The sequence below is a fragment of the Clupea harengus genome, unplaced genomic scaffold, assembly GCF_900700415.2.
Source record: "Clupea harengus unplaced genomic scaffold, Ch_v2.0.2, whole genome shotgun sequence".
Classification (NCBI taxonomy): Eukaryota; Metazoa; Chordata; class Actinopteri; order Clupeiformes; family Clupeidae; genus Clupea; species Clupea harengus.
The window spans coordinates 46,239-59,679 of record NW_024879859.1 but is presented as its reverse complement, the minus strand read 5'-3'; the positions used below and the strand labels follow the sequence as shown (position 1 = coordinate 59,679).

The 13,441-nt window shown below is 40.6% G+C and overlaps 1 protein-coding gene across 1 annotated transcript; it reads right to left on the bottom strand.

Moving 5' to 3' along the window:
* Positions 1-1,656: 1,656 nt before the first annotated feature.
* On the bottom strand, positions 1,657-12,215 carry LOC105897370 (E3 ubiquitin/ISG15 ligase TRIM25-like; the record flags this gene model as incomplete). The annotated part of the gene is made up of 6 exons (XM_042705259.1): positions 11,631-12,215; positions 11,345-11,440; positions 10,819-11,052; positions 7,259-7,409; positions 3,187-3,320; positions 1,657-1,724 (listed from the first exon to the last, which is right to left on the bottom strand). Coding segments are annotated over exons 1-6 (1,268 nt in total), but the record flags the coding sequence as incomplete, so codon positions are not given.
* Positions 12,216-13,441: the final 1,226 nt, after the last annotated feature.

Genomic DNA, 13,441 nt, shown 5'->3' with positions numbered 1-13,441 from the left:
AGAAATCCATTTGAAGACAAATAAATAATCAGAAATCAAATCATAATTCTATATATTCTCCCTCATCATTGAAAGGCATTTAGCTTATTTGAATCAACTGGTCATTGCGGAGACAATTTTGAGTCCGTTTTGGGTCGTCCATTGAACAGAGCATACATCACTGAATCTCTGATGTATGATCTGTGCGACAAAACTCCTCAATGATTCTGTCATGTTGAGCAGAAAAAAATGTGCTCAGATGAAGCATTAATGCCTTTAATATGAATCCTAAAATGTGCAACTTGTTTACTCAATGCACAGCCAACATTGTACTTGTTCAAAAGCTGAGACTTGGGACCATAGAGAGGTCACCCAATCAGTTGATCCTAGAGTTCCATAGGGACTCATGGGCTGCAGATGCACAGCTAATGCTTTGAAAGTCATTGGCTACCCCCAAGTCCGGTTTCTGGCTCCCCTCATCCCCCCTCTCCCCTATATAGTCTAACCCACCTCTGTATCAGCCATCGGGAGTTAATCGGACGATTCAAAGATCAGAGCCATTCACGTTCGTTCTTGCCGTGCGTCCTTAAGATAGTGAGTGTTCAGTTGTTATGTGTCATTTAGCGATTTAGTCTGTCAGTATCATTGTAGATAGTATCTGTTAGTTACTTTTATCATTATCATCCGTAGGCATTCGGTATTTCACTCTGTTACTGCTACTTTAAACGAGTTTACCGCTGCGTTACGGAGATTAATGGAATGTTCACCGTTACGCAGCACGGCATTAAAGGGACAGATCCATACTTATATCATAGCTGTAATATTCATCGTGTATATACTATATTCATCTTTGTTGTATATATGTTCATATTTGTACGGTCTTTGTTATTTATCATTTCTGTAGAAACCATGGTTCATCCTAGTCAATATTCACGGATCATTCTATCATTGTCCATCCTATTCATGTCTATCAACAGTCATTCCATATTCATCCTGCCATTCATGGTCGTTGAGAGTGTGGTGTGGAAATAAATCCAGTTCTTTACTTTGTCATTGGGATTTTGACATCATCTGTTCTTACCGGACAATATGGTGGCGATTGGCCACCTATTCATTCAACCTTCATACAGATCCTTTTGGGATTCATCCAATCAAATATCCCCCTATTTATAGTACTGATATAGTTCATTTGAAACAGATCTTGGGAATGATGTGATATAGTTAATTTGAACAGATTTGGGAATTAAGTTATATAGTTTATTTGAATAGATGTTGGGAATTATGTGATATAGTTCATTTGAACAGATGTTGGGAATGATGTGATATACTTCATTTGAACAGATGTTGGGAATGATGTGAGAGGCAGATGTTGGAAATGATGTGAAAGAGCAGATGTGGGAATGATGTGAGAGAGCAGATGTTGGAATGATGTGAGCTGGTGCTTTCATGCACACGCCAGGAATGGTAGATCACTCAGCTGTCTGTGTCAAAGATTGCAATTCAGTGTGTCATAGAGGGGGGCGACCCCTTTTTGGGTGGAGTATTCCTTGATGATCTAGATTGTTCCTTTACTGTCTTGATTCTAATGTTTTAGGTGTTCTAATGTTCTAGTGTTTACGACAGTGCACTGGAGGAAGTGGCATCAGCAGAGTTCAACAGCAACCAAAAGAAGCACACCTGACCCTGGTGTTCCTGAAGGGCCTGAAGAGAGCCGTCGGGTCTGATAGGTGAGGCTTGAACCCAAACTGTACAGGGGACAATATGGGACAGAGAACGGGCCCTGAAGCCCTTACTTCAAGGGTTCTGCTACGATTATGACTGAAGAACATTTAGAGGTTCTTAATATCTGCCATCCAGCAGGGAGATCGGAGAGCTAATATCCTCTGCAGATTCTTTAAGTGTTACCTTGTGAAAAATTACTTTAGATAAACCAGGGCGTCTTTTTTTCCGTCTTCTTTTATTTCATCAAGCCGGCAGTCAGCAATACACACACAAAAAAGCAGTCGGGGGGAGTATCTCCAATATTCAGCTACACCACTAACCTATTATGCTATCTCCTAGTCTTGTTTCAGATGGGAACCGAACCAACAAATCACATGCATTCCTATCACTGTTGCTACGACCTGTGACCAACATATTGCTATCTTCCATCGCTGAGAAAGGACCATGTCCATGCCATGATCGTGATGACTAGTCACACTAATTCATGATTCCTTGTCTAGGTGGTACTAATATAAAATATCCTCTTTCTGTTGGCTGAGACGCTCTTTAGCCGTTTTTCAGGCTGACACACATGCACACACAAAACGCAATCACAGGCACACACACACACACACACACACACACACACCCTGTACCGTAGAACCTAAAGCCCCCTCGTGTCTCTCCATCTGATCCTCTATCATTTCTTGATGACACTCAGTAAAACACAACATAAACAAACATGAATTTAATGCATTCATTTGTTTATTCATAAAGCCTCAAGGTGAAATATACTCAAACATCGGCACTGATAAAACTGTGATGTATAATGTGCATTACTTTGCACTTACCCATACATGACAGCAAAATTAATTTAAAGAACAACTTAAGTCTTTAACTGATTAACAGTTCGTAAGTCTTCTATAGATCAAACTTAATGAGCAAGAAACAAATGCATTGCTGCATTTACATATAGGCTGCATTGTGTTAATACATTCCTCTCTTCTGTGAAACTGCAAAAGTGACTTACACTATTGTGAGATCATATATGGAGATTGTTACACGCTAACAAAGGCAGAAAGAAGAGCGAAGAAACCGATTCAAGAATGATTTCAAGATGTGACCTTTGCAGCTGTTTGGTCGGTCCAAAATGAACGTCAGGGGAAGTAAATATGTAAGAGATCATAATAATCTTCATCATGATCATGGATCTTTCTTTATCACGAATACCAGTTCCAGCTGAGAAGAACTCCCACTCCAACCAGGGTACTCAGGAAAGTTAACAGTCACGGTATCGGGCTCTGTATAACCTAAGAGAATCCATTTGTTATTTATATAACACAATAGTAGTACTATATACGATTGGTAATACGTTTCTTATTCTACAAATTCTCCTGGAAATGGAATGCTAATGTATTTCTTGCTTTATTGTCCACATGAATCATTTACATCAGTAAATGCAGTGAAAGTGATGAAAGTGAGTGTAAATCCATATAAGGGTCTTACCTTTCTGGCCAAGTCATAATAGTATTGGTTGGTGCTCATGTACATATCAGGTTCAATATTGTTACATCCTGAAGACTTATAGACGGTCTGAGGAGTCTTCAGTTTGACCGTGTCCCCCTTCATGAAGCCTGTAACTATGAAAGGAGCAGAGGAAGCTATGAAGCACAGAAAACTTCTCCATATTGGTGTCACTTACTCCTAGGATGCTGGTCATAGTCATGCCTCACCTGTTCCTCATCACCATTATCTGTTCAGATTCTCACACCACATTCAAGCTTTTTCTAATTTACTAATTTCAAGTTACTAATCTTGCCTGTATTTATTGTATTCCACTCTGACCTTGTGACCTTGGCTGTTTAGGAGCCTGTCCCTGGTGTGAATGGTTTTCTGCTCCTTGTCCTCCGCTTAATGTTTTTTTGTCTCTATTGAACCTTTTGGCCTAATATGTCGGCACCTCTTCCGTTCATTAAAGAGGACCTATTATGCTCTTCCACCTTTTCTCTTTCCTTTAGTGTGTTCTATAGGTTTTTGTGCATGTAAACAGTCTGCAAAGTTACAAAAGCCCAAAGTACACACCAGAGGGAGTAACTCTCTCCCACAGAAACCACTTTTCTCAGCTGCCTAAAACACCTCAATTCCAGCCCTTTTCCTTTGTTACAAGATGACTCAATCTCGGAACACAATGTCCTTATTGCCCGCCCAGCGGAAAGTTTGGCACAGCCTCACACAACACACAGTAACTGCTGGAGGCCGGGAGGAGTTTGTTAAGTTTTGACATCACCGTGTCAGAGAATGTGCGAATCTGTTGTATACACGAAAATGGATACGCAGGCATTTCGAAATGTATCCGCTCTGAACCAACAAGAAACACAAAACAGACTGAACTTAAATACCAGAGGGGGAACTAGACAACCAGACACAGGTGAACTAAACAAGGGGAATTAACAAGACACAGGAGAAACCAATCAGGGAAACAAACCGGGTGATTAACGGGGCAGGTGTGGTAGGTGAAGGAAAAAACCAGGATGTGGTGGAAGGCAGGTGGGGGCGGAGTTCTGAATGACAACAAAGGAGCACATGGAAATAATAAACAAACACGGGGAAACACATAGCATAACAAACACACACAAGAAGCACATGACAAAATGAGTGCTGTCAGTTAAACGTGTTATTAACGGCGTTAACGCAAACCCATTTTAACGGCGTTCATTTTTTTATCGCAAGATTTTTTTGTTTTTGTTTTTTGATTAACGTTCTTTTTGGCCTCGCAAACTGTGAAGTAGGCTAACGTTAGGGTTTGAGTGAATGGTGAGCGCGATACGGCGAAATGGATGATAAAAAGCTTCTGAATCCAAAGTTAACTTTTAAAAGTTGTGTTGTGCAAAAGAAGCGAGCTTCACTGTTGTCTGAAAATGTCAACAGGCAGCTGGCTGAAAGCAAAGAAGTAGATAGTAGGCTTACCTTTTATTGGTAACTAGGGATGCACCGATACCACTTTTTTACAAACCGATACGAGTACGAGTATTTTTATTTGTGTACTTGCCGATACCGAGTACCGATACCGATACTTCTTAGATTTGGTCTCCATGAAAGTGCAATTAATTTGGAGGCAGATTTTATTTTATCCTCTGCAGATTATGTCAAGCCTGTAGTACAAAATTAACAGAAGGCTATCCCAAGCCAAAAATAAACAGAGCTTTCTGGTTTTAACACACACAAAAAAGCCTTCAAACAGACAATATCATCACATTAGACAAAATGCAAAAATAACCAGATAAAGGCAATTCAATTTGCTGCATAGTTAATGACACAGTCTGCTTAACAAAAAGTGAACAGAACTATTACTGGATTAGCACAAGAGCACATTTCAGTTACAAAAGGATCAGAATAATCTCCTGCTCAAGTACACAAACAATCACTTAACCTATGTGGCACAGTCTTTCTCTCTACCTCTCTCTCTCTGTGTGTGCGTGCGCGTTTTTTTCTTTTGCAAGACGTCAGTTAAGATTGGTTGCTTCGGTCTTGCCACTAGCATCAGTGAACTCTGTGTACTTAGCACTATGGTGTGTCTTCAGATGTTTAATCAAATTGCTTGTGTTAAACAAAGTACTTTCCTTTCCGCCCCTCGACACCGTAGCAGTGCAGATCTTACACTGTGCCTTACTCCTGTCGTCGTCATTTATCTTAAAATGAGCCCAAATCGCCGTTATGGCAGCACAACGGAATTGCTAATCGCTAACGAGATGCTAGCAGCTAAATTTAGCGAAACCTGTATACTGAAATACTTTGACACTATGACAAACATTCCTAACACAGTCAAACATCAAGCAAATGCAACACACGACGGCAAATAAGCTACTTACTAGTCTGGCAGAGAGTGGTAGGACAGGTAGGACAATAAATCACATTTTGTGTCAGCATAGCTCGGCCAGTTTGATGCAGTGAAATACTGATGAGTGGTATCGGTGCTTGGTATCGGCAATTCAAAAACGAGTACGAGTACGAGTATTTTAACGAAGTATCGGCATCCCTATTGGTAACCTAACTGTTACGGTTCATTGTTTCTGAAATAAGAGGCCTGACTGCTATGTTCCCAGCAGACTTGAAAAAAAGAAAATATTAAGCCATGGTTTAACTGCACTATAGGCTGAGTCCTTGTTTACCTGAAATGTGCACTTTATAATTTTATTTTGTACCGCCCTGTTTGGCAATGTTGGTTGATTAATCGCGATTCATTTTGAGCTAACTATGACATAAATGCGATTAATCGCGATTAAATATTTTAATCGTTTGACAGCACTAGACAAAATAGACAAACACAAAACAGACAGAGCAGGGGGGTATTCGTCGTAGCTCGCTAAGCGGTTTAGCAAGCTAATTTTCAGGCTAAGATAAAAAACGCCCCTCTTTTTGGTTCGTGGAAGCAACTTTTGATAAATCACCATAGTTACATATCGATTAGCACTAACCTGCTCCAGGGCAGGCTAACTTAAGTGTAGCTGGATAAGCTTGCCACACACCCGGAAAAAGGAGGGATCCCATTGACCTAGGACTGATATTAGAGTTAGATTAGCGGAGGGAGAGAGTTCTTTGCGATCGCCAAGATCCATTATTCTTGTATGAGCGCTACCGATTCAGCCGACAAGGAATCATTAATTTACCAGACCTTCTCGAGTCATTTATTGCAAACACCACAGTCGAACATTGACTGTCTTGCGCTTTTTTGCGAGTGGTACATTTTTGTAGTGTCGGTGATGCGGAGAACAAAGCACTCATAATTATATGAGTGTTATTAGTACACCATAGCATATCATTATTGTAGAAAATGATTAAGGTGGACTCATGATAAGAATAGAGAGAAATACAGACAATTTATTTTCACTGCTTCAATTTATTGCATTTGTTATTAATACATTTAGTAATTTAACAGACGCTTTTATTCAAAGCGACTTCCAAGGAAATGTAAAACTACATCGAGGAAGGAGGTGATGGGATTTGAACTAGCAACCATGCAGATTCAAACCGGTAGAGGCAACCTCTGTACCAGTGGACACTTGCCGTCAGGTATTCATACATAGATATCACTCTATAAACATCCCAACACACCTTGCTCTCACAGCGGTGGTGGTGTGGAATTTTGCCATGATTATGGTCTTGTATTCTTCATAAGTGTTCATGTTCATCTCCTACTCGCCAGCGGAGAAAAAAAAGAGCCCTTTTCTTTGAGTTTAGAACCATTATACCGTTAGAAAATCATGGTTTTGGTGATCGACCTTTGCTGCCTTTTGAAGTAGGACGTGCACGCGCAAATGCCATGATAACTTTAGCCTGGTTGAAATTAACCACATGATTAGGATGCGGATCAGCCGTTAACGAACCGATATTTGCTGTTCTCAATCAGCTCGCTAATCTTAACGGGCTAAAAGGCCAATTGATTAACTTAGCTTCAACTCTACGACGAACGTACCCCAGGATCCTGACACTTAGTGAGATTCTGCTCAGCCCACTGTTATCTTAGCTTCTAGGAATCACTGGCCTGTGACATTATCATTTTGAAAGAAAATAAACCTACCTTTAAGTATTGCCTGGTGAAACTCTTTTGTTTTCTCTTTCAGAGATGGAGACACTGATTTCATCACTTCGCTGAAGGAGAAAGTTGTTTTAAAAGTAACCATCGGAAAGTTCTCAGCCACAGATGAGGAGGTGAGGTGTGACTGGAAACTCTACAGGGGATCAAACAGAGAGATCATAGGCTGTGAGGACTAGATAAAAAGGTGCTATCTAGACCAGGGGTTCCCAACCTTTTCGACTCCGAGGCCCAACTTTTCGTATTTGTAACAGGTCGGGGCCCAACAGACACCCTGCTTATTTTAGCTAATCTATATTCCATTAGGCTAATTGAATCTATAATCCATTCATTCTAATTAATAAGCGATTGTTATGTGTCACAAAAAGCATCAGCACCTGCTACAGGTGGAAGCCTAGAAATGAATAAAAGAAAATCTAACTCTAGATATTGCATCCAAATTGTATTGTGCACCAGAAAACAACATAAAACCACACAGAGAACTTAGTTGCAGTCGGCCTAGGCCTTTTTGTGCACAGCAAACAAGCAAGGAAATAAAACCAGAATAGACCCAAAAGATAGCATGCACTCAAAACATGATGTGATGAAACATGCAAACAAGACCACTCAGCTAGGCCTAATTAAAATAGGTGATGCTTCAGACATGCAAATAGTAGGTTCAAATAGGTCAATATAATGATTCAAATAATTGAAATAATGATTTAAATCTGTGGCTGCAATCTATTATCAACATAAATAGCACAGAGCATTCCTGGGCAGTAGTTCGAGTTGGTAGTTCTTCACAGAAAAGCATGTCCTCTTGTAGAATACCACTCCAATGATAACGCACAAAAAACAGCACTAATGCAGCTTTACTGACGTCCGTCGACCAGGGGCGGAGATCCCATTTCATTGTAGGGGGGGACAATACATGGTCAAATTTCAGAGAGTAATTCCGGGGGGGGGGGGGGGGGGGGCATGAAAAAATTGCTTTCACGAGAGCTAGCATAAACTGCTAAATACAGAATTCTCTTATCACATTTACAAACAGAAATTCAAAGTAATTTTAGAATTCTCTAAACAGCATTAAATGTACTAACATATGGAGGGTTATAGGGGCCAAAACTATATTTACGTTTTCATGTGTTCACATTTATTTATTTATACTTACATTATACATGAAAACATAAATATATATATATATATATATATACACACGAGTACATGCAACATTTATATATTTAGTGTCTCATTTTATTCATTTTGTTATCTAATTATGTATTTATCCAAGTATTTAACCATTCATTTATTTATTTATTTATGTATTTATTTATTTAGTTTTGGCCCCTATAATCCTCCATACTAACACGCAATATCTATTCACAGACAAATAATGTCCAAAGTTCAAGAGAACTTGATGCTCAAAATAAGTTATTAAACAGCTCAAGGACACTTCGACAGGGAATCGAACTAGTAACCTAAAGACTACAATACGGCTTCTCTACCTCCTGTACCACTGTCACCCCAAGGTGCAACACCAGCATAGTTAATGGTCCGCAGGAAAAGATGAAATTAATTTACCTTCAGATAATTTAACAAATCTGGAGAGGCACTGAGATGTAGACCTACGTTTATTAACTAGCATGAACCTGCCCCTGACAGGACAGTGTCCTAGACTGTCTAGCTAGCTATCTTAACGGTGTTAATTACCGGCATGCGTGTGTTACCGGCAAACGTTCACGTTGTCATGCCAATCCATTAATAAACTTATGTATACTTGTGCATATCGATTGGAACTCCGTAAATGGAGTTTAGAAAAAAACTTTACTATAATTAGCACCGCTTGTGTCGTCGTATTTATATTTCATATTACTATATTTTTCAACTTTATGGTAGGGGGGGACACGTCCCCCCCGGGATCTCCGCCTATGCCGTCGACCCGTCTTGTTTTAAAAGGAACGGGCTGCCTTTCATCCTTTCCAGGACCTGGCTCTGTACGTGAGTGCTGGATGTTGGGTCTCCAAATGTCGATTCAGATTTGAAGGTTTGAGCGCCTCATTAGACAGCTTTAAAACGCACTCAACACACTGCGCCCTGGGCTCAACCTCCATTCTGAAAACCAAATCTAATTTAATCAGGGTTGTATTTTCGCTGAATTTGAGTAGTTTTCGGTAGTATGACATTACCAGTGCTGTCATTCTTCTGCTTAAGAAACCGCTAATATCGCCACAGACTAAACCTTAACTGAGCGCCTCAACTTTTCCATGATTTGTCTGTTATGCCTATTTATATATTATATTGTGTTTAAAACATCCAATTTCAATCGTAAATTGTATTAATATTAGGGCTGAATAGATACAAAAAAATTAACTAATTTATCTCACCTTTTGAAATTCATTAATCGTGATTAAAAGTTTGCTTTTCTTCTAAAGACTAAATCTTATAAATTAACGAGTAATCACTTCAGACAGCGTGTATTTTAGACACTGTTGTTTAATGGTATTTTTTTCGTGCTCTCTCGCCTTCATAAAAGGAATGTATGCAAGACACAATGGTGCACCTCGAAGGTAAATCATAAGAATTGTCCCCTGAAGCAATTCTGAACACCTCAGTCAGCCCACCGTCTTCAACTATGTTGATGGGCCGACAGTCACCGGCAACCCAAACTGCTACAGCGTTGGTAACCTTTTCACGGACTGGTCTAGTTATTTTCCTAGAGAAGTCGTAGAGTGTGGGTTGGCGACCATCTAACCTGGGACTGCTTTCTGTCGGGTGCTTTGAATTAAGGTGATAACTTAAAGACGAGCTGCTTCTGTGATAGCTAAATTCAGCTTGACAAATGCTACATACAACTTTAGCTTTGTCGATTGTTCCGTCATTTTGCCTCTTAAACAGAAACTTTCCGCCCAACAATCCCTCAGCTCTCTCCATCTTCCACTACCGTCTCGGTCTCTCCTATCTAACTGATTTGACTTCAGGCACGCGGCGGTCATTGGTCAACGCACACCGGAAGTAAACAAAATTGCGTTAACTGCGTTAAAATATTGTATCGCGTTAATCTCGGCCACAATAATCTCATAGATTGACGCGTTAACTTTGACAGCCCTAATTAATATTGTTCCCAACCAAAAATCAGTTCTTCGTGGAAAATTTGTGAGAAAAAAAAAAAAACCTGAAACATTTTCGCGGCCCACTGGAAGGTGCTCCCCATGGGTTGGGAAACCCTGATCTATACCATTGGTCTCATAGGTGAAGGGTTGTGGGTTTTACTATGAATCCTAAAACACACACACTCAACATTTTCCAGAAATGGATGCATGAAACACCATAAACATCTAATATTTGCAGAAAATTGTTGGAAACTGAATTATGGACAAAATATGAGATTTTGAAATTTCATATACCATTGGCAAGACAGGAAATAATTTTACATTGCATCCTGTGTGTTTTGGTGCACATTAACTCCGTAGGGGACTGTAAATCACAAAGAGTAGGTCTTGATAGAACCCATCTAATTAGGGCGAGTCAAGACTCTCTCTAGGTGACCAGAGGGCTAGTAATGTTACCTGAAGGAAATCAATGGGGTCCTCAATTGGCTGGACTTTCTTCATCTCAGCATCTCTGTTCTTTAGCTTAGCGATCTCCAGCTCCAGCTGCTTCAGGAGTCCTTCAGCTCGACTCACCTCTGCCTTCTCCTGAGCTCTGATCGACTCTTTCGCCTCAGAGCGTTTTTTGTCCATGAAGCTGATCAGCTCAGTGAAGATCCTCTCTGTGTCCTCATCAGCTTTTTTTGCAGAGGCCTGTTAACAAGACAGGAGCACTCATATCAGCTCATTTTCAATCACTGTTAAAAAAAATGAATATCCCATAGACATGCAAAGATGTGTGTCTATGCTTGTAAATGTGTGTGCAGAGCAAGACAGACCTAAAACGCACAAGAAGGGAAAGAAACTGAACTAATGAAATGTGAAAACTGAAATTCAAAAATTAAACTAATTCTACAGAACCCAACTCCTATCCAAAGGGTTCAGACATACTGGGGTTGCTAGGAGGAACACACAGTTTACATCAGTCATGTTTATCAGTGATCACCTGCAGAGACTTCAAAGCCCCTTTCACCTCCTGCACCTCCTTCTCCTTCTGCTGGATCCACTTTTGGTTATCCCTCTTCATCTCCAACAACTGTTTCTGTGGATAAATGTACACAGGCAAATATCCAATAGCTTTAGGCAACATTTACAACAGATACAAAGATGGGTATTGACAGAATATTGACGATTTATACAGATTGATCAGTATTCTCATTCTATTCAGTTCAATCAAGCAAACAATGAGAGAGAGAAATAGGGTGAGGGAGGGAGGGAGAGAGAGAGCTAACCTGCTTCTCAGTTCGTTCTGCTATGGCGGAAACAATTTTGTGTCCGTTGTGGTCGTCCATTGAACAGAGCATACATATTAACTTCTGATCTGTGCGACAAAACACCTCAATGATTCTGTCGTGTTGTGAGCAGAGCTTCTCTTGTAGCCGTGAGGAGGCATTCACTAGCTTGTGCTTTTTCAGACAGGCCACCTCATTGTGAGGCTGGATGTGAACCTCACAGTAAGAGCCCATGCATGTTAGACACGACTTGATGGCTTTGTGTTTTCTCCCAGTGCAGAAATCACACTCCACATCGTCTGGTCCGGCGTAGCAAGGAGTCGTGGCATCAGACTGGACTTCTGTCTTCTTCAGCTTATCCACAACATCAGCCAGCAATGTGCTTCTGCGAATAACTGGTCTAGGAGTGAAGGTCTCTCTGCACTGGGGGCAGCTGTAAACACCCTTATGGTCTTCCTGATCCCAGCACCCTGTAATACACTTCGAACAGAAACTGTGTCCACAGGTAACAGTCACCGGGTCCGTCAGCAGATCCAGACAGATAGGACAACAGAACTCTTCTTGCAACACTGAAGCACTGGCCATTTCACCTACCACACAGGCACACATACACAGACTAAAAGAGAGTTTCACCTACCACACAGGCACACATACACAGACTAAAAGAGAGTTTCACCTCCCACACAGGCACACATACACAGACTAAAAGGCTACGCCCTTTCATTTCACCACTTGGAGTGTTGGAATGTGTGAATGTAACTTCCTGGTTCTGCTCCGATGCACATATTCAAGAAACATTGCAGAAGTCTGCAGAAGTCTTCAGTCTTCAACACTAAAGTAATGAAACATGTAAGTAATCCAACAGAAATATTCACATAACTCGCAATAAGACACCTCTGGCTTTTAAAAACATTGTGTGCTTCCTCTAGGGTGATTATGAAAAGCAGGTTCATCAGGTTTCCTGGGTGTGCCTATGCAGTGACTCAGGAGTTTGTTCTGGATCTGAGGTTAGTCACAAGGGGGAAAGCACGCAAGGAGGTTTCGTCAACAACAAGAAAACAAAATGTGCTCAGATCAAGCATTCATTCCTTTAATATGAATCCTAAAGTGTACAACTTGTTTACTCAATGCGCATCCAACATTGTACTGATGTAGTTAATTTGAATAGATGTTGGGAATTATGTGGTACAGTTCAATTCAACAGATGTTGGGAATGATGTGAGTTGGTGCTTTCATGCACATCACTTACACTGAGTGTTCCACATGTTACAGCACAGACATGCGTATATGTCATTAGCTAGACACCTATCTTGTATGACTGTTCTGCTCTCACAGCCTCATAGCACTATTGAGTGATGCACAACATTAAACCCAGCTACACCTTTACCCACAGCAGAGGATGGGAACCCACATGATTGTGTAGAAGAGAGCAGAGGATGGAAACCCACATGATTGTGTAGAAGAGATGGGAACCCACATGATTGTGTAGAAGAGAGCAGAGGATGGAAACCCACATGATTGTGTAGAAGAGATGGGAACCCACATGATTGTGTAGAAGACACGGACAAAACAATGGCAGCCGGAGCTGAGACATGCCCTTTCCGGAAGCAGACTTAACTATGTCTGTTGACGGTTCAAGCAGAAAGAAATTAGATGGCAGCAGTGGTCACTGAAGGAATCAGAATTGAAGGTTCAGAGTTTATAATGATATATCATAGTCAATTATTCAATACATCTTATATCTAGTTATAACTGTTGCTGTTATTCGGACTTAGGCTAGAATGTAAGCATTTCTGGGTGAATATACTTAT